This window comes from Hyperoodon ampullatus, assembly GCF_949752795.1.
Source record: "Hyperoodon ampullatus genome assembly, chromosome: 4".
NCBI lineage: Eukaryota > Metazoa > Chordata > Mammalia > Artiodactyla > Ziphiidae > Hyperoodon > Hyperoodon ampullatus.
The window spans coordinates 166,697,073-166,723,662 of NC_136917.1; the positions used below are offsets into that span (position 1 = coordinate 166,697,073).

The 26,590-nt window shown below is 39.0% G+C and overlaps 1 protein-coding gene across 4 annotated transcripts in view; it reads left to right on the forward strand.

The window, feature by feature from the left end:
* Positions 1-26,590, forward strand: part of CTNND2 (catenin delta 2) — a gene marked incomplete at both ends in the record, with an annotated part of 950,049 nt that overhangs the window by 735,861 nt on the left and 187,598 nt on the right. For all 4 annotated transcript variants that reach the window (XM_079701889.1, XM_079701890.1, XM_079701891.1 and 1 more), the window contains one exon: positions 21,573-21,756. In XM_079701889.1, the coding sequence (XP_079558015.1) occupies positions 21,573-21,756 (184 nt within the window). The remainder of the gene's footprint in view (positions 1-21,572; positions 21,757-26,590) is intronic.

The following is a 26,590-nucleotide window of genomic DNA, read 5'->3' on the forward strand; positions in this document are numbered from 1 at the left end:
AGGATGGATTTCCCATTTACGTTGCATAGCAGATATTTGATATCATCTTCTGTTGTGAACATTAACCCATAAGCTCCTTAAGGGCAGGGACAGTGTCATAGTCATCTGTCTATCCACAATGCTCAACCCCGCACATAGTTAGTGCTCAAGAAACCCCTTCTGGATTAATGTGGAAGCTCTGTTCCAGCTTTATCCTTATTAAGCTACACATCTGCTCTCAAACGTACCGCTCAGTTAATAACCACTGTTCTCCTTTTAGTTGCTAAGAGAGAGGACTAGAGCAGCGGTGGACTTAACTCCAGTTCAGTGACTGCTCATCTGTCTCTGATTTCAGAGTTGGAGCTTGCTAGGTGAAAGTATGTTAACCCTTCTGTAGAGAATACCAGAACACTATTGCAAGGGTCAGAATGGGCAAAGAGATCTCATTACCACCTCAAACAGTATAAACCCAGCTTGAATTCTAGGCCAACATTTTGTCTTTTTCAACTCTTCCTTTTCTACTTCATTACTTTCAATGCCATCACCATCACCACCTCCACCACCATCACTATTACCACCTCCATCACCATCACCATCACTACCATCATCACACCATCACCACCATCACCTCCTCTACCACCATCACCATCACCACCTCCATCGCCATCACCCCTCCAACACCATCACCATCACCACCCCCACCTCCATCACCATCTCCAGTTCCACCACCATCACTATCACCACCATCATCACACCATCACCAGCATCACCTCCTCTACCACCATCACCATCACCATTACCACCACCATCACCATCACCACCTCCATCACCATCACCACCTCCATCACCATCACTATCACCACTATCATCAAACCATCAGCACCATCACCACCTCTACCACCATCACCATCACCACCCCCACCTGCATCACCATCTCCAGTTCCACCACCATCACCATCACCACCACTACCACAGTCTTCACCACCACCATACCAGTAGCTACCTGAAATCGATGTGTTACCTTATATACCTTTATCTGATATAAACAACTTAACATAGTTTTTAGATAAATTGATGCATGTTTTCCTGTAATAAAATCAAGGACACCTTCCATCGAATGACATGTTTTATTATCACAAAGCAGAATTCACTTGGAAAAATAATTGACAATGCTATCTAAATATTGCCATAAGGAGCAACTCAATATCAAAGATCACAAAACTTGTTTTTGCAAGATATTTTTCAGAATGCAAATGGATGATACAAACATTTCTAATAGCTAATTCCATGTAGTTTAATGATATTGTGGATCTAATTACTCTGAGCAAGATCCAAAGAAATGATGACCCTCAATATCTTCTCATAAATGTTTTTTTCAGTCTCTAGGAGATGATAGTTAAAAGTTGTTCTTAATCATTTGCAGTGCTTATATGTTTTATGTATATTTTGATTATTTTTCTCTTAAAAACTTTGGAGTCTAAGTAGTGCCTTTAATCCTTGAGTAGACAAGGATTTGTTTGCTGTTTTTATTTGTTAATAACAATGTGAATCCTGACTCACAGATAGCTTGTTAGATATCACATATTGTAGATATAGAGTTGGCAGGAAACTGAAAATCCAATGCCTTGAATTTTGTAATTGAACATCAGTTTTCCTATCTCGACACCTAGAAACAAAAACACAAGGATTTTCCTTGAGTCTAAGGCACAGAATATCTACAACTCACTCTTCTTAGAACTCTAAGCTCTTCTTTACTCTGTGCTGAAAATCTAAGTGCTTGGGAATTTGTTGAGGTTAGCTAAGACATATAATACTCACCCAGCTTTACAGGTGCTATAAACTCCATCTGTCTATAATGTTCGGTCATAGGATTGTGTACCTGAACCTCATTAGCTCAGACCCCAGAAGAGAGCTTGTCTTTTAACATTATCATCCTTAACTGTTAAGAGTTTATATAAGAAACTAGTATGGAAAGCATATCAGCAAATCCTACCACCTTGCTCTTATGTCATTTGCTTTCTTATTCTGTCACTTTCCTTAAATCTGTTGGTGATGGGGCCAAGCAGATGGTTGTTGAGCAGGGCAGTGACATGAATCCCTACAGCTGGGTAGGAACAGTAATCTGACAGCAGTGACATGATGGATTGGAATAAATAGCCTGGTTTGGGATAAACAGAGGTGGTGAGAACAGTCAGATTATCGTGGTATTTCAAGTTAGAAATAATGTGGGATTTTAAGCTAGAAATAATGAACCAGAATTGTGACAGTAGAGTCCAATTAGGATGATACTGGATCCTGAGTTCCCATTATTGCAAGTTGGGTTAAGGAAACTGGGCTTCGCAGAGTAGCATGGTGTGGAGAGAGGAGTAGAAATTACTAGATAGATAAGAGCTCATTCCATGGATTGAGTTCATCCTGCTCTTCAACCATACCAATGCTACCATCTTCAACCTACAAACACAATACAACAGATATACTTACTAACGTGGATGACTAGAGCTTTATGGACTTAGACTCTGGCAACAGAGAAAAGAGTTTGCCCTTGAAGCAGTGTGTAAATGTTAACATCCATTGTCCACTGTACATGTCCGTTGGCTGCAGCTTCTCAAAGTCTTTTTACACATTCTATTTATAATTGCATAAGCTTGCTCCTAGCAGGACACAAGGTAGACAAATCACGTCAGGGGGAAACAGCAAAGACAAATGTCAACTGGATTTTAAAAAGAAGTATTAGTCATAGAAAACAAATGAATTAAAAGGTGCCATTAAAAGTGAAATGTAGGCATCAGTAGACTAAGGGTCACAAAAAGATGAAGATTAGAAATAAAAAGAATAAATAATGGTTGTGGGCACCAATACTACTTCTGATACCTTCTAAATTCTTCGGGATCTTTACAACTTTGCAACTTTTAGTGGCTTTATTTATGTGTTTGTTCCCATGCATGACCCAATTGGGAAATACAATAACAAAATATATGAACTGGCATTTCAAAAAAACAACATGCAAGTAGCTTGTATGCTCATAAGAAGAGGTTTAATTAAAAGGAATGCCAGGGGGAAGGAGACACTGTGTTTGGTATTGGATCTCCAAAGATGAAAATGACTGCTGGCATGCAGCGTTGGCTAGGGCTTGTAATACGGGCACTATTGGTGAAAGTGTCCTGACTACCATCTTTCTGGAGAGCACTTTGGCAATATGCCTCAATATTTAAAATGTAAAGACTCTTTATCCAGCAATTCAAGTTTTAGCAATTTATGTTGAGGAGCTACTAAGAAAAATCTTCAGAGCAGATGAGTTAATATATAGAATGTATTTAAAATATTCTCTGGCACACAGGAGGAGCCAATGTCAGCCAAAAGAAAAAGAAATTCAGAAATGATCTAAATGTCCATCAGTACCCAACTGGATGAAAACAGTCCATCAAATAGAACATTACCAGGCATTAAAAATTAAGATGTGTCTAGACATTTGTTGATATCAAAATATATCCATGACATATGTTGAGTGCAAAAAACATATTAAACAGCACTTGTGCTGTGGTTCTGTTTCTGTAAAGTGACACACGTGAGTGCATGATAAGCCAGAGAAATGTACAGAAAAGTGTTCCCTCAAATCTGAATATCTCTTGGTAGATTTTTTTCCTCTTTATCCTTCATCCTTTTTTAATAGACAGTTTTTAAGGTTACCTTGTGTTAATTTTATAATCAGAAAAAAATAGCTATTGTTTTCTTAGAACATTTTAAAATATATAGCAAAACATGCACTTCGGGAAACTTAAAATCTGATAAAAATTAACTATACTGTAAAAGAGAATTCATTTTATAGTCTATATATCCATACAGAGAAATTGCTAATGTCAAAAAAATAGATGCATTCTAAAATTTGGTTTGAAATAGACAAAGCCTAGAAACTCCAAAGTTTTGGCATGATGACTCAGGAAAAGTTGCCTTCAGTTCTCAGGAAACAGTGTAGTTTTTACACTAACCTAAGGGTTAGTCAAGAGATAAATGCACCACATTTGTTCAGCATATTCAACAGTATCTCTAAAAGTCATTTTATCAATTTTGTAATTTTACCTGAAGGAATAATACTGAATGTCACACAGCATTTAAATAAGCAAGATTGTCACTTTTCCTAAATTGTTTTCTGAAAATCCTATTACGTTTTACATTCCAATCATAATAGAGGCTTTGCCATTATGCATGTTTTGCCACGCTGTGGTTCTGTTGCTACTGCTTTGATTCGGTAAATACCGAAAATAAGTGATTTTATCCCCTCATGTCATTTGTTCTACCTAAAGTCACTGAATACGTGCTGTAATGATCGTCTGGATAACGCGTTTTCATTTGTCCTCAGTCAACCCAGTGATGGACCTAAAACGGATGCTTTTAAATGAGAACTGTGCTGTTTTTCATGAATGCGCGTAACAAAAGAACCTGAGCTTTCAGATTACCTGTGATTAAAACAAAACAAAACAAAACAAAAACAGTAGGTAACAGAGGAAGGTGTCAGCTCAGACTCTTGGGAACAGTGTTTCCCAAGGTTAACCATTTGTGCAGCTAAATTTTGTCTAGTGCTTTTCTTCTTCGTGCCAAAATGCCTTCACCACCAGATTCTAAATGTAGGCGTGCTTAGGACCAGCCCTGGGCTTTCGGTTCTTGGTTTGAACGCTATTTCTGTGACGTCACCTAGTCCCACAGTTTCAAATCCCATCTAAATTTCTCTCTTGAGCGCTGCGCTCCAGACTCCTGCATCCAGCTGTCTCTTGACTTCTCCATCCGGTGTCTAACTGGCATCTCAAAGATAACACACCCCAGGCTGCAATCTGAGCTTGCCCTCCAGACCTCTTTGTCTTCCAGTCCGCCTCACCCCTGTTGCACAAGGCCGGAATGTCTCTATTTCCTTAGCCCCTCCACCCAGTCCATCTGCCAGGTCTAGCTTGACCACCTCCATCTCTGCCGACCTGATTATGTCTCCCCTGGAAATCCAAAGTGGGCGTCTCACTGGTCTGCTCACTCCTTGGCTCATTTCAGCCCATTCTCTGCTGAAAACCTCCAGAATGGTGTCTTTAAAAACCAACTGTCTTTTAGGGGTGATGGAAATGTTTTGGAATGGATAGACGTGATGGTTGCACATCATGGTGAATGCCCTAAATGCCGCTGATTGTATACTTTAAAATGGTTAATTGTATGTTATATGAATTTCATCTTAATAACTTAAAGAAAAAATTTTCAGTTACCCTTGTAGCTGGGCAACCAATTGGGAATTTATGTTGCACTTCGTTTTTTCATGCGGTAGATGCACCAGGAAAGAATGAAACCTTGTAAAACAAAGATCCAGTCATGACAGTTACCTGCTAAGTGATGTCCCTCTGCACTTATTGATTCAAACAGAAACTTCTGATCGTGGCCTCCAAGGCCCTTTTTAAGATGCGCCCCCCCACCCCGTTGACCTGCTCTCATCAGGGTGCCAGCAGGACACGGAAGGCACATTCAGCTAGGATGCTGGAGAGACTTATATGAAGGGACTCTTTTCCAAGGTGTGGACAGCACTAAGGGACCAAGCCAGAGGTGGTCAGGCAGCTAGTGGCTATTATCAGTGGAAGCAGTGGAAGGAAACAGTGTTTCCAGAGCCCAGGAGATCAGGAGCCTTGGACTGGGGGTGCCCTAGTGACTAAGGTTCTCAGCTCTACATGTATAACCAAGGAGGGGGAACATGGGGAACAGAAACACCCCAGCCCTCTCACCTCATGCCTCCTGACCGCCCACAGATTTCTCCATTGGCTGAACCCAGCTGCATGTTTGAGGGCATGGGTGCCTGGGGGGTTCAGCACAAGGGCACAGGTGATTTTTTTTTAAAGAGCAATGTGAATCCTGACTACAGACAGTATTAGACATCATAGTGCTGGACTCCCCTGGTGGTGCAGTGGTTAAGAATTCACCTGCCAACGCAGGGGACACGGGTTTGAGCCCTGGCCCGGGAAGATCCCACATGCTGCAGAGCAATGAAGCCCGTGCACCGCAACTACTGAGCCTGTGCTCTAGATCCCGCGAGCCACAACTACTGAGCCCGTGTGCCACAACTACTGAGCCCGCGTGCCTAGAGCCTGTGCTCTGCAACAAGCGAAGCCACCACAATGAGAAGCCTGCGCACCACAATGAAGAGTAGCCCCCGCTCGCCGCAACTAGAGAAAGCCCACGCGCAGCAATGAAGACCCAACGCAGCCAAAAAAAAAACTAAAAAAAAAAGACATCATAGTGCTATAGACACGGATTTGGTAGGAAAGTGAACATCAAAGGCCTTGACTTTATCACTGAACATCAGTTTTCCTATCTAGACACGTAAAAGACAAAAGCACAGGGATTTTCCTTGGATCCTAAACACAGAACACCTACATCCCACTCTCTTCTCATAGTCTTATTGTCAACTATAGCATCCTTTCTGAAAATCACTTAGTGCAGAGGGAGCAGATGGCATGCCCATTACTCCTCCCCAGACGCTGTCTAACCACAGAGACCTTCCTTGTGTTTCCTGGAGAGGATGTTCTCTCTGTCTGATTTGACTTTTGCAAGACCTTTTGACGTGCTACTCTCAGTAGCTCCACCAAATCTCCTTGACACTTGAAACCTCTGCTGCTGCATTTTCATTGCTGTCTCCCCAGCTCAGCTCCAATAAAATTGCTGAATTTTGTGAAATTGAATTCTTAGGTGGCTTGCTAGCTCTAAGGCTTGAAACAGTTCTTCCAGACAAAGAATATTCTATTGACTGGATGGACAAATAATCAAATGAATGAACAATAATCAAATAAAGGATTGAATGATGCTGTTGGGTCATGATGATGTTCAAGTACCAAGATCTCAAAGTATGAGGCTCATTAATCACTTTCCTTTAGGCATAACTGGTAGTTTTTCTGTGTTCTTCAGAGAGAGTCATCATGGAAGAAACTGACCATAACTCAGTTAAATTCACAAAGGCTAAGATACAATAAATTCCAGTAATTCTTCACTCTGGCTACTTTAAAAAATATGCTGGTGTCAGGGCCCACCCGAGACCACTTATATCAGAATTTCCAGAGATGGAGACTGTGCATCGGTATTATTCTTAATTTCCCCATGGTGGATAGCATGACAACTACTGTTCTAATGTAAGACTATGATTGTCTAAATGATAAGTATCCATCTGATTGTTGAGAAATGTATTTTTTTACTCAATGACATTTTAGTGGGTATCTACCATACAATTTGGTCCATGGACATTGACTGTCATCTGTTACCCATTCACACCTGCAAGCATTTGCTTTCTCTTTCTGGACACCTGAATGCCTTGCTCAGATTCCCTGGATAATTCTTCTCATCCCTCAAGGGCTCATTAAAGACAGCCCCCCCACCCCCCGCATATAGCCTTTCTGATCCCCTCCCTTGGTGATCTTTCCTAACCTGAATTTTCATGGCATATCATCTCTGGCAGTTAATGGGTTTTATTGTATACAACTCTATAGTGTAAATTTCATTTTTCATCAAGCAAGTGTACATTTTATCTTCCCAAGTAGACTCTGCTTAATTTACTATATACTACCCAAAGTTCCTAACAATACCTTGTTTTTAGGCACTCAGAATGTATGCTGAAAAATTAAAACCATAGAAATGACACAAAGAAATGCACATTTTCCCAAATCTCTGATTTGGATAATAGATTTTCTTAAGCAATATAAGAGAGAAGAAAATATGTTTGAAGGAAAATATGCAATAATGAATGTTCAAACTTGGAGTTATGCAAGTGAAACTCAGAAAGATAAATTTGAGAATGATCATCAGAGATTATAGTTGCGTCTTAATGTTCTAATTCACTGTCATCATATTTTCCGTGAAAAGTAACCTCTGAATGGAGTCTCTCTAAGAGGCAAGATAATTTGGAGTTTGAGCGCCTGTATTTATAGCCCAGCGCTGTCTCTCTTGTTCGTTACCTGTCCTTGGGAGACTGTGTAACCTCTTAAATCTTTAGTTATGAATCTGTAAAATGAAATCGATAGCAGTACCTCCCTCCCAGGCTTGGGTTAAGGATTTAATAAAACAGTGCATGTGACCTGATATTGGCCCTGTAAATGAGGGCTTATGATTACCATTAGTATTATTCTGATGTAGCACCAGTGTCAGACAATTTTGATGTAACTGAAAATAAGACCTAGTTTTAAAATGAATACGGTGGACAGAGGAAGGATTGAGTTTTTTAAACTACCCTTCATCTCAGTCTGATTTTTCATTCAGTATTTTCCATGGACGATTGTAGCTATGTATCTATAATATTTTTAGTAGAGGTCAGCAGAATTAAATGTTTGCAAGAAAATTATTTGTAAAAGTTGTTTCAAAACAACATTCTTCATTCTGTGAACTTAAATGACTTCCTGAAATTTCTCAAGTTACATGACCTGAGGCTAAAAAGAAACTGGCAAGAGATGAAAAGGAGAACATTCTCTCCTCCTGTTCATGTATTCTGCTTCAAAGCACTGCATGCCACATCACCTCTCTCCAATTTCAAGTAGCAGATTTATATGTCTGACATTTGTCTGATCGTTCATATATATCATGGTCAGACTCATCTGACCTTCACTTTCACCTACAAGTGCAATGCCAGTGGATGAGGGACTCACTTTCTCTGTGTCTGTTTCCTCATCTGTAAAGTGGAGTTGGTTGAAGTTTACCTGAGTTAATACATACTAGGTGACTAGCAAAGACCCGAGTGTATAACAAGAACTCAAAAATGTTAGGTATTTTTGACTATTATCATTCTTGTTTTTTTCAGTGTGATCTTGTTTTGGATGCCTGACTCAGCCATGCTCTGTGAAAATTTGAGACCCTTGTACATCATCATATCCCAGTAACTTCATTCGTTTACTTGTTCATTCATTCAATTACTCATCCATTCAGGAATGCACCTATTGCAAGCTTACTAAAAACTAAATTCTCTTCAATCCTGATTATGTGAGAGCTGAATTAAAACTTCAGTCTCTGATTCCCAGCTGTTTTTACTCCACCCATCTGTGTCTTCATCAAGACTGCTTTTTTTTGAGCCATAGGAACTAAGGGTGTGCTTTTTCAAAAAAATTTTCATTGAAGTATAGTTGCTGTACAGTATTATATGTCACATGTATACAATAAAGTGATTCACAATTTTTAAAAGTTATACTCCATTTCTAGTTTTTAGAAAATGTTGGCTGTGTTCCCTTGTGTTGTACAGTATATCCTTGTAGCTTATTTTATACCTAATAGTTTGTACCAGAAATTATGGTGGTTTACTTCCCACATTTTTTCCCAATCATTATATAATGAGAATATTTGCCTTTGACTCTCTCTCCCTGCGTGCACGTGTATGTGAACACATACACAGTCTGTCCATCAGTCTGTCTCTCTTTTACTCCCTCCCTCTCTCTCTCTTTTTTCTCAGTCATTTACGAAAGGCCCAAACATAAGCTACTTTACTTAATACATATAATTTGAGGGCACAAAACAGCCAAGAAACACAACCAAAGTAATAAGAAATTATTTTTATTAGCACGTGTAAGAATATGATAATTGTCAGAAAAAAGGACATCATCTTTAACTGCCGTCACTTTTAGAAAAAGAGGCCCAGAGCCAGTTTCCAGAGATTATAAAATTTAGCCTGGGTGCTTTGGTGACATTTTTCCAAGGTTCTGGCATATCCAAGGTCATTGGGGAAGGCTACAGTTTCAAGCAAGCCCACTTTTATATTCCCAATTTGATCGCTTGGGAATTGAGAAATAGAGAATTCTATGGTTCATTTACAAAATGCTGTGATCAGACATGAACCCATGACTGTCACAGATGGTTACTATCAGACATTGACATCTGTAGGGGAGGAGATTTTTTTTCCTGTGCCCATCTTAGGTTGTCCAGCTGAGGTCCTGTAATTTAAACAGGCAAAAGACAGATTAACAAGAGAAAAACAGAAGTTTATTAACATCTGCATGGCACATACCTATGGGAGCATCCAGTGATGAATAACCCAAAGAGGTGGGTAGACCTTGGGTATAATTATATACCAGCTTAGGCTAAACAAAGGAAAAGGAATATGGACTTGTAGGAGGAGGAGATAAGTTATGGGAAGATGACTTGGAAAAATATGGTAAACAAGGATTGTATGTTTAGGTTTGTTACGCAAATTGATGAGTTGTTAAGAATATTCCTCTTCCTGGTATAAGAGAGGTAGACTTCTTGACAAATGGAAATTTCCTTTATAAAAGGAGAACTTGTGCTGATTTGAGAGCTTTTCCCGCCTCTGTTGGTGCTCATTGGCCTTTAGCTCAAAATTATACATATGCCACAGAGTCATATTACAAGGTAACACATTCTGATACCCTTCACATCCAAGCTATTTTCAACTACAATTTAATTTTTTTTTTTAAATTACCCTTGGAAGAGCTTCCCCATTCTTAGACAGGTGCTACATTGCCTTGTCCCAACTGGAGACAAGACTCAATTCCCATGAGTAGAATCTGTCCTGTTATTCCTTTGTTGTAAACACTTAAGAGAAGAATTCTAAAGAAACTAGAATCTGCAGACTCCAGCATAGACACACCTGAGTCTTGATTCTTTCTTCAAAAAAAGTTAGTCATCATCTTTTGTCTGTAAAATTACTTTGTTTTAAATGAAATTAATTCAGGCTCTGAAACAACAGTAAAGATCAGTTTCTCAGCTACTTATCAAAAATTTAAGTGAACATGGGCCTTTTTTGCTCATGCTCATCTATACCAGCTTGATTTAAACTTTTAATATAAGCTGCTGGTGCTAAAATTTAAATATGAGAGTGTTGCTGGGATCAGTTTTGGCTTTGGAACAAGCCAACACCTCAACATTGGTGGCTGTATCTTGTAACACAGTTGATTTAGAACTTCAGGAATTAAAATCTCAGGGGGGCCCAGGTGGATTTAATCAGCTTAAACCAGAATTTCCCTGGTGTGTAATAGCGAAGATCTGAATTGCTTTCTAGTGTCAAGAATAGCCCATTCTTCATCCATCCTGAAGTTAACCATATTCTGTACATATTTTGAAAATAAGCAAGGATAAATCTGTTTGATCTCCCAGTGTTTCTGCATATGTGATTATTTTTAAAAGAATTCTGTATTTGGACCAGAAACCATAGGTGGCAACAGTAGGGTGACAGTGTATAGTTATTGACCGTGACAACCCAGTTCTTCTGCCTGCTCACCACAGACATTTACCAGCCCTTGCAGCTCTCCGATCCAGTCATCATCTCTGTGAGACTCTCAACTTACAATGATTCAGTGAGTCAGATTCTAAAAGGATTAACCCTCACCTAAGCCCCAAGGTCACTGCAGTTTCTTCCCCAGGAACACTAAAGAGGAGAACTCAGAGGTCACTTTTCTGGTCAGCCAACTCCTGGGACCCCTAAAAGAAAACTTGAGGAGTTTTGGCCTAAGGAACTACCCATTTTTAAATTTTTTTAAATTATTTTTTGATGGTCTCAGGTTTATTATAAATTGGTGGAATAATTTATTGTCAAAGAATGAATTGCTCTTGAGAGAAGGTTTACAAAGGAAGACACAAGTTCAAATAGAACTTATTTCCCCACACATATCCTGAAAATACTTATATTCCATTGATAAAATCCATTAAGGCTCTGTCACTATATCCACCATCCTACTCTAATTTTCTGAAACATTAATATATACAATTATTTTTAAAATTTCCTAAGAATCTGAAAAAAATAGATATATGTCTATGTATAACTGAATCACTTTGCTGTACATTGGAAACTAACACAACATTGTAAATCAACTATACTCCAATATAAAATAAAGAAAAAATAAAATGTCCTATGATGCAAGACACTAGGTATTAAAATAAAATTCTTTTTCTTTGTTAATGCACTCATAACCATCTTTATTACATGTATTTTTAAACACTTCCCTGTATGCATTATACACACATTTCTTATCACATCCATTACCTGAAATAACACACTTATCAAAGTGGCATTTACATAACACACTTTAAAAAAATAATTTCTATTTTTTTAATGAGATCTAATTGACATATAACATTGTGTGAGTTTAAGGTGTACAATGTGTTGATTTGATTCATCTTTATATTACAATATGATTACCATCTTTGTGTTAGTTAACACTTCTATCATGTCACATAATTATCATCTTTTTTGTGGTGAGAGCAATTAAGATCTAGTCTCTTAGCACCTTTGAAGTTCATAATACAGTAATGTTGACTGGGATCACTGTGCTGTGCATTAGATCTCCAGGACTTATTTAACCATTAGTTACAAGTTTGTACCTTATACAATATCTCCCCAATTCTCTGACCCCAATGCCCTGGTAATCACCATTCCACTCTCTGTTTTTATGAGCTTGGCTATTTTAGATTCCACATGAGTGATATCATACAGTATTTATCTTTCTCTGTCTGACTTATCTTACTTAGCATAATACCCTCAGGGTCCATCCTTGTTGTCCAAATGGCAGAATTTCCTTCTTTCTCTGACTGAATAATATTCCATTGTACCACATCTTCATTATCAGTTCATCTGTTGAGGGACATTTAGGTTGTTTCCATATTTTGGTGCACAAAGGTTTCCTTTTCTCCACATCCTCATCAGCACTTGTTATCTCTTGTCTTGATGGTTAGGCATTCTAATGGGTATGAGGCAATATTTCATTGTGATTTTGATTTGCATTTTCCTGATGAGTAGTGATGCTAAGCATCTTGTTATGTACCTGTTGGCCATTTGGGTGTCTTCCTTAAAAAAATGTCTACTCAGTTCCTCTATTTTTTTTTTTTTTTTTTTTTGCGGTACGTGGGCATCTCACTGTTGTGGCCTCTCCCATTGCGGAGCACAGGCTCCGGACGCGCAGGCTTAGCGGCCATGGCTCACGGGCCCGACCGCTCCACGGCATGTGGGATCTTCCCGGACCGGGGCACAAACCCGTGTCCCCTGCATCGGCAGCTGGACTCCCAACCACTTCGCCACCAGGGAAGCCCAGTTCCTCTATTTTTTAATCAAATTGTTTACTCTGTTTTTTGTTATTGAGCTGTATGATTTTCTTAGATATTTTAGAGGTGAACCCCTTTTCTGATCTATGGTTTGCAATTATCTTCTCCCATTTCATAGGTTGCCTTTTCATTTTGTTATTGTTTTTGTGGCACAGAAGCTTTCTAGTTTTGATGTAGTCCCACCTGATTATTGCTTTGAACTATCCATTATTATAGCAACATTTTGGTAAACTTTAGCATTGTCTCAAGATCAATGCTTTTATTTTTAAAAGCATTAACTGAGCGTGATTTATTTACCTTTTGAGGCTATCACATATACCGTCTGGAAGGATTCTCAAAACAATTCTAATTCAACAATTGCACCTTGAAGGTCATGACGTCTGAGGGACAAGTTGAGAGTATTTATGTGATGCACGCAAATACTCATATTACAGTGTGCACACACATATAGACACATGCTTGTGTGTGCATGTGCACATATGTACACTCATGCATATACACACATGCATACTCTTGCACGTTTGTATATTCATACACACATGTGCTCACACACAAATGCACACAGTACAAGTTCAGGGCCCCAGTTTTGATCAGCCACCCGCTACCCACCCATAAATCAAGGTGTAAATAGGTGGGGATGGAAAAGATAGTGATAGCCATCCATCCCCCCCAGTCCCTATATCCAGGCCTGACCTTGACTTTTTTGTAAGATAAAGTTCTTGGCCTTCTTTTGTAAAATAAACTTCTCTCTTCTTTCCCTTTCCCAGGTGCACAAGTTTTCACTCTCCAAATAAGATAAATGATAGATTAGTTTAAAATAAATCTTCATATATACATTAAGTTTATTTTAATTAGTTGATTAATCAAAAATAAAAAGTCAAAGCATTCATTTAAAATGAATTCAACCCAACTTTTCTTTGGTTTGAGCCTCACCTATGTTCAGGGATTGTGTTTTAGGTTTAAAAATTAAAAGCAAATGAGGAGGTCATAGGAAAGTCTTACATAGCCAAGAGGCAATGTTTGATTTTATCATGATTTAAGACTTGCAATTATTAAAATACTTTTTTGTGGTCAATCTGAATTCCTTTTTTTAAACATAGTCTTTATCTCTTTTAGGAAGAAAAGCCCCACAATTACCCTCTATTAAAACAGAGTAAAGGATCCAATGAAAGTAATTAAGATTTTATTAAAGAAATTTTAATAAACCAATTACTGCTTGTGCATATGGATGATCTCAAGGAAAAAAGCCATCCTGTGCCTGAAACAAAAATAAACTATATTTGAAATATATCTAGTATACATAACTAGTTATTTAAATGTCTTCTCAACTAAACCTACTGTCAGAATTATGTTGGGAACAGCAGTAATTTTATACTGATAAAGGAAAGTTATTGAATACATATAATTAGAGGAAAAATGCTATAAAACAATTTTATTACAGATTATAATCTGGAAGAAATTACCATATTTTCATCAGGTAAATTAAAATTTGCTAGTGACCATCAACCAAAATGCTAAAACATTTTTATGTTACTTTCGGGTAAGAATAAATGAGGTGGCTTGTTATGGACGCTGAGTACCACTGTGAATTCAGTTTATTCCACAGCTTTTCCACAAATTAAAATTTTAATATTACCTTGGCTAATGTAGAATTATCAGGGAATTAGTATAAGAAAATTGCCCAAATGATGCACTAGAAATAAACCTTCTAATGCTAAACTGATTAATGTTTTTTAGTGGTAAAAATTTTTCTCTACTCGCTAAAAGTAGAATTTCTATAAAGTCAAGGGTTATACTTCCAGGTAAATAACATTTTTGTGTTCTCATTGGGATTTGTTACTTTTTAACGTTACATCTTGCATCTGCTATTTTATTCTTTCAAATCATTACTTCATTTTGCTAACAGTAGAATACTTTTAAAATGTTCACTGCTTGGAGCACACATCATCCTATAAAGGTCATATCAGCCAATTATTAATTCTTGTAATCATTTAACACCGATTAGGTGAGCACCTAATGTGTGTCAGAGCATATTCTGTGTGCTATATGTGTTCTGTACACTCTGAACACTCAGGGTCCTTGCCGTCATGTCTTGGCTGGGACCTTGTGGGGAAGAACAGTGAATGAATGATAGAAAAGCAAGTAATGAAAAAGCATGGGAATGGGGGGCTGGCGGAAGGAGAGAAGTAGGTGAGGGAGAGGGTAAGACATACGAACTTTCAGTTACAAAATAAATGAGCCGCAGGTATGAAACGTACAGTGTCGAGAATATAGTCAATAATTACGTAATATTTTTGTATGGTGACAGACGACAATAGGCTTATGGTGATCATTTCAAAATGTATGGAAATATCAAATCACTATGTTGTGTAACAGGAACTAACATAGTGTTGTAGGTCAATTATATTTCAAAAACAAACTCATAGAAGAAGATCAGATTTGTGGTTACCAGCAGCAGAGGATGGGAGAAGGGGGAATTGGATGAAGGCAGTCAAAAGATGCAAACTTCCCATTATAAGTACTAGGGTTCCAACATACAACATGATAAATGTAGTTAATGCTACTGTATGTTATATGTGGAAGTTGTTAAGAGACTAAATCCTAAGAGTTCTCATTACAAGAAAATTTTTTTTCTATTTTGTTAATGTTGTGTCTTTATGAGGTGATGGATGTTCACTAAACCTACTGTGGTCATCAATTCATGGTGTGTATAAGTCGGATCATTATGCTGTACACCTTAAATTCACACAGTGCTGCCTGTCGATAACATCTGCATAAAACTGGGGGAAAAAAGAAAAAGCATGGGAAATATGAGATGTGATGCGGTCTCTGCTGAAACCTAACATAGGAGATCTGAGAGCAAGAGTCTGGGAAGGTAGTTTAGGCAGATCCAAAAAAGCTTCTCTGAGTTTAGCACATTTAAGGTATATGTGAACAGAAAGAAGGATCAGCCTTGGAGAGTGTTCCAAACTGAGAGAGCGGCAAGGCCAAGAAATGTGAGTTACCAACGAGCTTGTTGTCCAAGGAGAAGAAATAAGGCGACAATGACAACAGCGTAATGAGTTGCAGTGATGTCAGAGCCATGAGGGCAGGGACTTTTTGTTTTGTTCACTAATGTTCCCACTGTATCCAGCAGAGCCTGGTCCTCAATATGCACAGACTGGGTAAATGAATGAACCAAAGGATCTGATTCAAAATGAATTTAGAGAATGAGGGAAAAGGGCCTGATCATGAAATGACAGTCAGAAGTTTAACTTTATTTGAAGCATGACAGAATATTTTAAGGGATGTGTGGTAGACTGAACAATGGCCCCCCGAAGATGTCCACCGTCCTAAATCTCAGAGCCTGTGAATGTTATCTTCCATGGTAAAAGGGACTGTGCAGATGGGATTAAGGTAAGGATCTTGAAATGCCGGAGATTATCCTGGATTATCTAGCCAGGCTCAATGTAATCACAAGTGTCCTTGTAACAGGGAGGGAGGAGGATCAGTCAGAGAAGAGGATTTGATCATGGATGCTGAGGTTGGAGTGATGCAGGCTTCAAGCCATGGAGCGTGGGCAGCCTTTAGAAGCTTAAAAAGACAAGGAAATTCTCCCCTGGAGCCTCCAGAAGGAGCACTGCCTGCTGGTCCATTATAGACTTCAGACCTCCAGAACTGTAAGACAACAAATGTGCCTTATTTTAAGCACTACACTTGCGGTAACTTGTTACAGCAGCAATAGGAAACTAATACAAGATTATTCCAAATTAAAGAAAGAGTTTGGCCATCTCATAAGTCACAAACATGAAGAGGGTTACCTTTTTAAAAGTTAAATATCATTTGTCACCTAAATTAAAATGCATTTTAAATCTAGTTACAAGGTGGAGCTGGATTCCCTTCCTGTATCTCCTGTACTCTCACAGTGGACTTTAGGAGAGGATGGAGGGCTTGTAGCGAAGGAGAAAAGCAGTGAAACTAAGTCAGAATGAGGAGTGTAACTAGAGCTGTAAAGGGAAAAGAGTCCAGCAGACAGAGGGAAAGGAGAGGGAAGGGAAAGGAAGGGACATTAATTACCGTTGCTGCATAACCAATTACCCCCCCGATTTAACAATTTAAAACAACAGACATTTATCCCATACAGTGTCTGAGTGAACCCAGGAGTGGCAGGTTTGCGTGTTTCTGGCTCAGGGTCCCATGCGGATGAGGCTGTATCATCTGAAGGCTTCACTCGGGCTGGAGGGTCCACTTCCAAGACGGCTCCCTGCTGGCTACTGGTGGGAGGCCTCTGTTCCTCTCCCCATAGGCCTCTTCTCGTACTGCTTAAGGGTCCTCACAGGGTGACGGCAGGCTCTCCCTCCAACAAGCAACCCCAGACGCAGCTGGGCGGGAGCCACAGTACCTCTTCCCTGACCTCGTCTCAGAAGTCACTCAGTTATCGCCTCCATATTCTGCTGGTCAGAAGCGAGGCACTAAGTGCAGCCCTCACTCAGGGGGAGGAGGGTCGGCCTCCTGCATTTGAAGGGAATGTCAGAAAACCACCCCAGAAGGAGAGGGAGGAGGGAAGAGAAATTTGAGCAAAACACCTATTTCTCCTCTGTTCACAGAGAATGCCTAGATATGTACGTTTTTCTCCACTAATCTCTCTCCCTTTGTTGGGGACTAATGGATGTGTGTGTGTGTGTGTGTGTATGTCTGTGTGTGAGCGTGTGTATGTGTGTGTGTGTCAGTGTATGTGTGAGTTTGTATATGTGTGAATGTGTGAATGTGTGTATGTGTAAATATATTGTGTGAGTGTGTGTAGGTGTGAGTGTGTGTGTATGTATGTGTGAGTATATGTAATATGTGTGTGAGTGTGTGAATGTGTGTGTAGATGTGTGTGAATGTGTGTGTAGATGTTTGTAGATGTGTGTGAGTGTGTGAATGTGTGTGTGGATGTGTGTGCATAAATGTGAGTGTGTGAATGTGTGTGAATGTGTGTGTGGGTGTGTGTATGTGAGTGTGAGTGTGTGACTGTGTGCAGAGATGTGAGTGTGTGTGTGCATAGATGTGAGTGTGTGAATGTCTGTGTGCAGAGATGTGAGTGTGTGTATATGTGAGTGGGTGAATGTGTGTGTGTGTAGATGTGAGTGTGTGTGTGTGTATCTGTCTGGCAAGACAGGTGTAGGCTTCCCAGCTTTTTCCCACTTTTGACTCCTACCAGACATACCCACCTTTATCTCAGCGTCCCCAGAGACTGCTGATTCTACACTCAAGCTTGTCTCTGTGTCCAGATAATCTAACCAAAACTCCAGGTTTGGAGGGCACCCTGCAACTAACTGGTTTGCTGAGTTCCCCCAAAAGAAATTCTGCCATGTTGCATCCACTTGACCAAGTCCTCATCCAAGCAGATGTGGTAAAGCTGCCCCTGACCAGAGATCCGCTGCATTTCTTGTAAGTCCAGGAAGCACACGTGGGCTGCAGATAGAAACTGGGATAGAAAGTTCAGAGATTTGGGTCAAGTACTGTGGTAAGTTCATTGGAATGTGAAACACAGATGGAGCCGTCTGGAAAGGCAGAGGGAATGTGAATAGGAAACTTCTCTCCATGCCTGATTCGGAATTAGGTTACACTAATTAATGAATTAATGAGAAAGGTAATGCAGAGAACAGCCCCATAAAGAGTTACCTGAAATGCCATCTTCTTTCCCATCCTTTTCACTTCTCGTCAGATATTAAATTAGGCCTTTACCTTTTCTTGATTTTCCCCCTTTCCTTTCCTACCTCTTTTCTGTTTGTTAGGAAACAGTAAAAATTGCTTTATTATCATAGAATGCCTTTAGATTCTTTTAAATTCATTGCATGGAAAAATGCAAAAGTCTTTTACTATTTAATCTTTAAAGGAAATGTATTTTATAGCAAAATATGCCACCCATATTTTAAAACATTTACAAGCCTCAGTTTTCATGTACTGGCATTTTCAAATCAGGATTTAGGAATGAGAAAAAAATCGTTTTGTGTCTGCATAGGTGTGTTGTGTACTTAGAAAAACAGAATAACCTATAATGGAAAAGAATCAGAAAAAAAATATATATATATATAAGTGAATCACTTTGATGTACACCTGAAACTAATGCAAATATTGTAAGTCAACTATACCTTAGTTAAAAAAAGAAAAACAGACACAAATGCTTTAATGTGATATTTTTAAAAGTTATCCTCAAATATGGTGTAAATTTCATTTAAATGTGCTTTTATTTATCTATTTATTTTTTTGCAGTACGCGGGCCTCTCACTGTTGTGGTCTCTCTCGTTGCGGAGCACAGGCTCCGGACGCGCAGGCTCAGCGGCCATGGCTCACGGGCCTAGCCGCTCTGCAGCATGTGGGATCTTCCCATACCGGGGCATGAACCCGTGTCCCCTGCATCAGCAGGTGGACTCTCAACCACTGCTCCACCAGGGAAGCCCCTAAATGTGATTTTTTTCACAAAGTTTTTGTTTGTTTGTTTGTTTTGGGGGCTGCCTTGGGTCTTTGTTGTTGCACGCCGGCAGCCAGCGGTGGCTACTCTTCACTGCGATGCACAGGCTTCTCATCATGGTGGCTTTTCTTGTTGCGGAGCAAGGGCTCTAGGCGCACGGGCTTCAGTAGTTATGGTACACAGACTCAGTAGTTGTGGCTTGTGGGCTCTAGAGCACGGGCTCAGTAGTTGTGGCACACGGGCTTAGTTGTTCCATGGCATATGGGCTCTTCCCAGACCAGGGCTCGAACCTGTGTCCCCTGCATTGGCAGGTGGATTCTTAACCACTGCACCACCAGAGAAGTCCTAAATGTGCTTTTTGTAAACTGAAAACTGATCATTTTACTAGGAAAAGAAATACTGTTGTTAGACTACAAGTGAATGAAAGTACTCATTTTGATTATTTTGATTACCCAAAATTCAGTAAAATGTTTCCTAATGGGATGAATTTTAAAAAAAGCTTCATATATTATTTAATTCAAAATAAATGCATATGATAATACTCCTAGCATTTCACATCTGTCCAAGTCAGAATATATTTTGAGCAACTTCTGTGTACCAATAAGCATTTTTTTATACAGTCAATTTAGGGTTCTAATGGCAAGGTAAACATGCACACATAAATATATAGAAAATGATCCACATACTAACACAGAGGTGCACAAGATTTTTCTGTAAAAGGCCAGACAGTAAATTGTTTAAACTTGTGAGCCATACTGTCTCTGTCACAAAATCTCAGCTTTTCCCTTGTAGGACAGAGGCAGCCATAGATAATATGTAAATGAACAGGCAGGCAGGATTCGCCCTCAGTCCAATCCCCTGTACTGAAGGACTGATTTATACATTCTCAGCACCAAAACCATTTTGTTTCCTTTGCATTTACCTAAATAAAATTTCCAGCAAATGTTCTTTGAAAGGCCAGTGGAAAAGTTTGTCTCTAAAGTCACATTTTTTATAGAACTGATTTAAAACTGTTATTTTAGTTATTAACAAGCAAATACCATTAACTTTCAGGTTAGTATTATTAATGCCTTTGGATAGTTCAACATGTGCAATGCAAGAAACTAATAAAACAAATTTCAGAAATAAGTGAGTTCTGTTTATTCATAACATGATAAATGAAACACAACCTCATTTTAAAATCTATTGAAAGCTTATTAAACAAGTAAAGTGGAAGTTGTGTTTCTAAAGATGACTATGATATTTTATTCTCAGTATCTGCAGTGATGGTGTCTTTTTAGGTTAGTCTTGAGGGAAATGCAGTCTTTTTTCATACGAAAAGAGAATATTATTCTTTGTTGTAGGTTTTTTTTTTTACCTTTAGGTGTACAATTTTGAGCAACAAAAAGAGTAATTATTTTAAAAGCATCTTCAAATGATATTATAACGTATATGTAATTCTTAAGGCCTTTTCTAAAGTTAATCCCACTTTAAAGTCTCTTTGTCTATTGTTGACACGCACTCCCCTTTCTCCTGCTTTCTTTGTTGTTAACAATCTGTAGGCCCTCCATGAACATTGTTTTCAGAGAAAAGCTTACAGAACTGTCACAAGTGACACTAAATTTACATTTCGTGTTGAGCTTGTTATCATCAGACCTGATACTAGATGTTTGAAAAGTCCTGCACAATGATGGCTGGTTCTATATGGAAACTAAGTGAATCAAACAGACCACAGGTGCATATTGAGGTCCTGGATGAAACAAAGATGTCTCACTAGTCTATTTCAGATGTCTTACTAGCCCATTTCAGATAACTTTCACAGATCTTTGGTCTTGGTTAGAATTTGGGTACTTGAGTCCATTGTACTAATTGTGGACGGAAGCCTAGTTGGTCCTCAATTCCATCAGCGCTCTCAACCTCAGTTACTCTCCACGATGGAACAAACATAATCATGTTACAGTTCCTCTGCCTACCTGTCAGATTTTCACAGCACTTTTGTAATGGCTTCACACAGGTGCTCTAAAATGAAGGGCATGCCCTAGCACACGTGCTTACACCATCTTTGTCCCTCCTGCCTGTGCTCTTAACTGGGGAAAACAGTGGCCATCCAAAAGCTCTGTTTGTGTGTATCTTGCAGGAGTCCTTTGGAACCTTTCATCTTGCGATGCACTCAAAATGCCGATCATACAGGACACCCTGACCGTGTTGACCAATGCCGTGATCATCCCCCACTCAGGCTGGGAAAATTCACCTCTTCAGGACGATCGGAAAATACAGCTGCATTCCTCACAGGTGCTGCGAAATGCCACTGGATGCCTAAGGTGAGTCCGTGTCGTTGCTACCTCCCACTGTCAACAGGTGCTTTTTGTTTCTGTAACTTTAATTGCTGTTTTGCTAAGGATCAGACTGTTTTGGAATACTGATACGGCAGCAGAGTGCAAGAAGCTGGCGAAGATCATTTCTAATGAGGTACTGAAGAGGTATATGAATCTTCCACTGTCCTCTACCTACCCCAGTATTTGACTTATTTAACATCTTTTCTTAAGTCTTAGGCAAAAAAATAAACATTTTCATTCCAACCAGAAATAGTTTTCTTTCACTGAAAACAATAGTTAACAGTCATTTCCCTGTTGTAATATATCATGCATCTTGAATAACCAGGCAGACCAATTGGTTAGAAGAAGAGTCTATGACAAATACATAGGGATCTAGTTAACTGTCTCCAGTAGCTATTTTTATTTTTTAAAAATTTTCAATGTGACTGCAAGAGCCTGTATTTCTTGAAAATAGCTCTGTAATAAGGACTGTGGTGTGAAATGTCTTTTTTAAATAATAAAAGTAGCAAATGTGTTGTAATTATCTCCCAATGCCTTCTTACAAAACTCATCACCCGGAAATCTCTTGAGATGTTTTAGATGTTTTGTTTAGTTTTTGCTCTCAGAAAAGAATGTAATCATCAACGTATACTTCTTCCAGACTCTAGAAACTGTGTTCCCAAGGATGTTGTACGTTGTACCAAAGTGGGAAATCTCTGCCGGTTAAACTTAATGATAGGATGGGTGTGATTTAAAATACCTAGTCAAATAATCTATATTTCAAAAGTAAAATGTACAGAATTGCTTGATCTTGGCTGCCTCAAAGCTGCCATTTCTCTTACAGTTGATCAGTTTCTAGGTATAAGAACCAGTCTCTACTGGAGAAGGAACAGAATCGCCTTGGTGACGTTAATAATAATGATCTCATGAATATTTATAACAGTGCTCTCAGCCTGCAGTCTTGAGAGGGGTGTGTGTGTTTGTGTGAATGGGGCATGCATAAAGGGAGATAAAGAGAGTTGGCCTCCATAAATATCAGTGTGCACTCATGGGCAGGAATAGGAAACCCTCTGACAATTTTGCTTTTCCTCAAGGTCATGAAATAATGATCTTTTGACATGATTTCTCTGGATAGGCTCCTCCATAAGTCAAATTTACAGTTTTCTAAACCCCACTTTTGAGACGTCCATCTTATATAACCTCTTAAATTCTATTATCCTTCAGAAACCTCCTTCCCCACCAGCAGAAATATAACTCTTCCAAAGTTAAACTATAAGCACTTCTGACCCTTCTTACCTGACTTTTCTATTTCAGTTATATGCAGCTGTTACAAGTAATTTTCCTTTCTTAACATCCTTGACTTGTAGAGAGTGTCATTGTTCCTAATGAAGACTGTGGAAGGAAGTGCCTCAGAATCAACTGTATACATATAGTCTGTAAAGATCTGCTAAGTTCCATCAGTTAAAATTCTCTCTGGATAATATAGTAACATAATTATATATTCATGATGTTTGAAATAAGGATGAAGGATACTGATATATGAGCATTCAGCTTCATTTGATGAAAAGTCAGATGAAGGAACCAGACTAGTGTCGGTTCACCGGTCCCCTTTGTAGGTCATCTGGCCAAGTTCACACACACAGAGGCTTGAGCGGTGCTGCTTCTGCTGCCAGCCAGGATTGACCACATCACAGGAAGCAAAAAGGAGGGCATCTGATTTAGGAAGTGTTTCATGTAGCCTAATGGTTTTTTTTTTAGTCCAGTTGAAACCAGGTTTAGGGTTTTCCCACTTTCCAGAGTTTATCATGTGAATGACAAAGCAAGATCTATCAAAATATGATGAATATTTCACTTCCCTCTTAATTCATTAAGCTCCTTCTGTTGCCAAAACTTGGCCTTTGTTCACTGGTGCCAAATAGACATGCAGAGACAGAGTTTTGGGAGAGGAAGAAAGAAATAGCTTTATTGCTTTGCCAGGCCAAGGGGACCACAGCGGGCTACTGCCCTCAAGACAGTGTGTCCCACACGGGAGGGGGTAGTGAGGGGTTTATGGTGTTCAAGGAGCAGGGTGTGGTCAGCTCATGGACATTCCTCTGATTGGTTGGTGGTGAGGTAACTGGGAGTGAGCATCCTCAACCTTCTGGTTCCAGCCAGTCTGGGGTCTATGTGCTTTGTGGGCAGCGTACAGTTAACTTCTCCCACCTGGTGGGCGTTTCAGTATCTGCAAAACAGCTCAAAGGACATGGTTCAGAATATCCTCTATAGTCCTTGGGGAAGAACTAAAGGTACTTGACTTTGTTTAATGGCTAAAGTATTATTATTTTGTCTTGCTTGCCTGTTTTCCTTTCTTTTTGCATTTTCTCACTTCTGTGATTAAATTTATTCTTTAGCTAAAGTTTTTCTCCAGACAAAAGGCAGGTGGACGACATGGGTGGGAGTCTATTCCGGGAAGACCTTACAGTGTCCCGCTCGGTTACACTTCCCTTCTTACAGAAAGAAATATAATTTTTTCTCTCTTATTTAAATGTGTTTATGAATCAGTCTACATTAGTGAACAGGTTGGACTAAGAGAGGAAGAAAATAGCCTTGGGAAGGGGCCAAAATGAACTTATCAAATGAAGACTCAACAGATAAAAGATTTCAAAAAATGTCTACTATTACCATTTACTTAGAACCAAGTTGGAAACACACCAAAACAGTCGTAAATATTTATATCATGATGGAAGATTCTACATATTAGTATGTGAGGTTGTAGTTACATTCTTAATTTTTTCAACAAAACCTAGATCTTTATTTACTGTAAAGAAATTACTATGTATGCTGTTCCTGCCTTTCAGCAGTTTCATCCATGAGCATTTGCTAAGTGCCTGCTGTGTGCCAGGGAAGGGCCAGGGAGGCCGAAATAAACATGGCAACCTCTTCTCCCCTTCAGAAACTCCTCTTCTAGTGGAAGACAGTGGTACCCATACAATGAGTCCTAGTGTTATGCCTTAGTGTAATATAAAGCTATGATTAGGATAGTATAGAAGGAAAACCTGGGGAAGGAGTGGCTAACTCAGTGAGTGTGGTCACAAAACGTTTCAAGAACCAGGTGAGACTGGGTTCAAGCAGAGAAAGGGCATCACCAATCAATGCTTTGGGAGATGCTCGAGGCCAGAGGAACAGCAGGAACACCCTGACGCTGACATGGGAGAACTAACTCCAGAATCTGCAGGCAGTCTACAAACCTAGCAGACTTTAGGAAGTGCAGCTTGTTTAGTTGTTTCATTCCAGGTGATAAAGGGCGTTCAAAGCAGAGCTAAGAAGAATAGACTTGAGTCTGTGAGGAACAGAGAGCTATGGCGAAGCTTTGACCAAGAGAACACAATGATCAGCTATGACTGGGAGCAATTTTGCGGGACAGAGTAGAAGCGGGTAGGGAGGGGAGAGGTGACATTAAGAGCAGAGCTGTGAATTGATGGGCTGCCCAGCAGGCTTCATTTCTAAGGTACCTCCTGTAGACAACAGTAAATATCAATATTTTGTTCGATTCGATTAATTTAACCATCACTGATTTGTAGCTATGAGAACTATCGCCATAGCTGTTGTAGTTCTGCTTTTTATCTTGGAATTTTTTTCTTCTTTTTAGTCATACTATTCTTATTAAAATGGTAACTTCGATATCTTATCAAATGTTAGAGAAGTTTTATGACACATACCATTATTTATATGTAACTGAGGTTTAATAAATCAAATCCCCAAAAACAAAAGGATTTCAAACACATATAACTATGCTAAATTATGGATAATGCAGTAGACTCAGCAAAAGTACTCCTGGAACTGCAGAAATGATTTAAATATAGTCCTTAAAATGTAAATTAATAACCAGATCATCTCAATTTATAAATCAGATCTGGGCTTATACCTTTGCAGGGAACAATTTTTTTTCTATCACAATATTTAGAAAGAATTTTGTTCTTTGGTGCTTCTTAAAGCAGAAAATAAACTCACAGCACTTGTTCTTCTAGTCATTTTTCTGTATTAATTATATATTTTATATGAAAAATGATACAGTGAATTTGTACAAGAAGATGATAGAGCGGGTTTGTGTAATTTTTGCATACCTTGATCTGGTCCATTAATTTATAGCTTTAATCTTTTTTTCACTTTTAAAGATATTTATTGTTTTCTTTCAAATTTTATAAGCAATACATGTTTATTGCTGACTACTAGAAATACATGCAAGCATAAACTAATAATTATCAGTCACCCATAATCCTCACCTCCCAGAGATAACCATCGTTAGCATTTTTATACATTTCCTCCCAATGTCTACATATCTTTCTACTCTTTTTTTTAACATCTTTATTGGAGTATAATTGCTTAAAATGTTGTGTTAGTTTCTACTGTATAACAAAATGAATCATCTATAAGTATACATATACCCCCATATCCCCTCCCTCTTGAGTCTCTCTCTCACCCTCCCTATCCCACCCCTCTAGGTGGTCACAAAACACCGAGTTGTTCTCGCTGTGCTATGCAGCTGCTTCTCACTAGCTATCTATTTTACATTTGGTAGTGTATATATGTCAATGCTACTCTCTCACTTTGTCTCAGCTTCCCCTTCCCCCTCCCCGTGTCCTCAAGTCCATTCTCTATGTCTACATCTTTATTCCTGTCCTGCCCCTACGTTCATCAGAACCATTTTTTCTTTTTTTTTTTTAGATTCCATATATATGTGTTAGCATACGGTATTTGTTTTTCTCTTTCTGACTTACTTCAGTCTGTATGACAGACTCTAGGTCCATCCATCTAACTACAAATAGTTAAATTTCCTTTCTTTTTATGGCTGAGTAATATT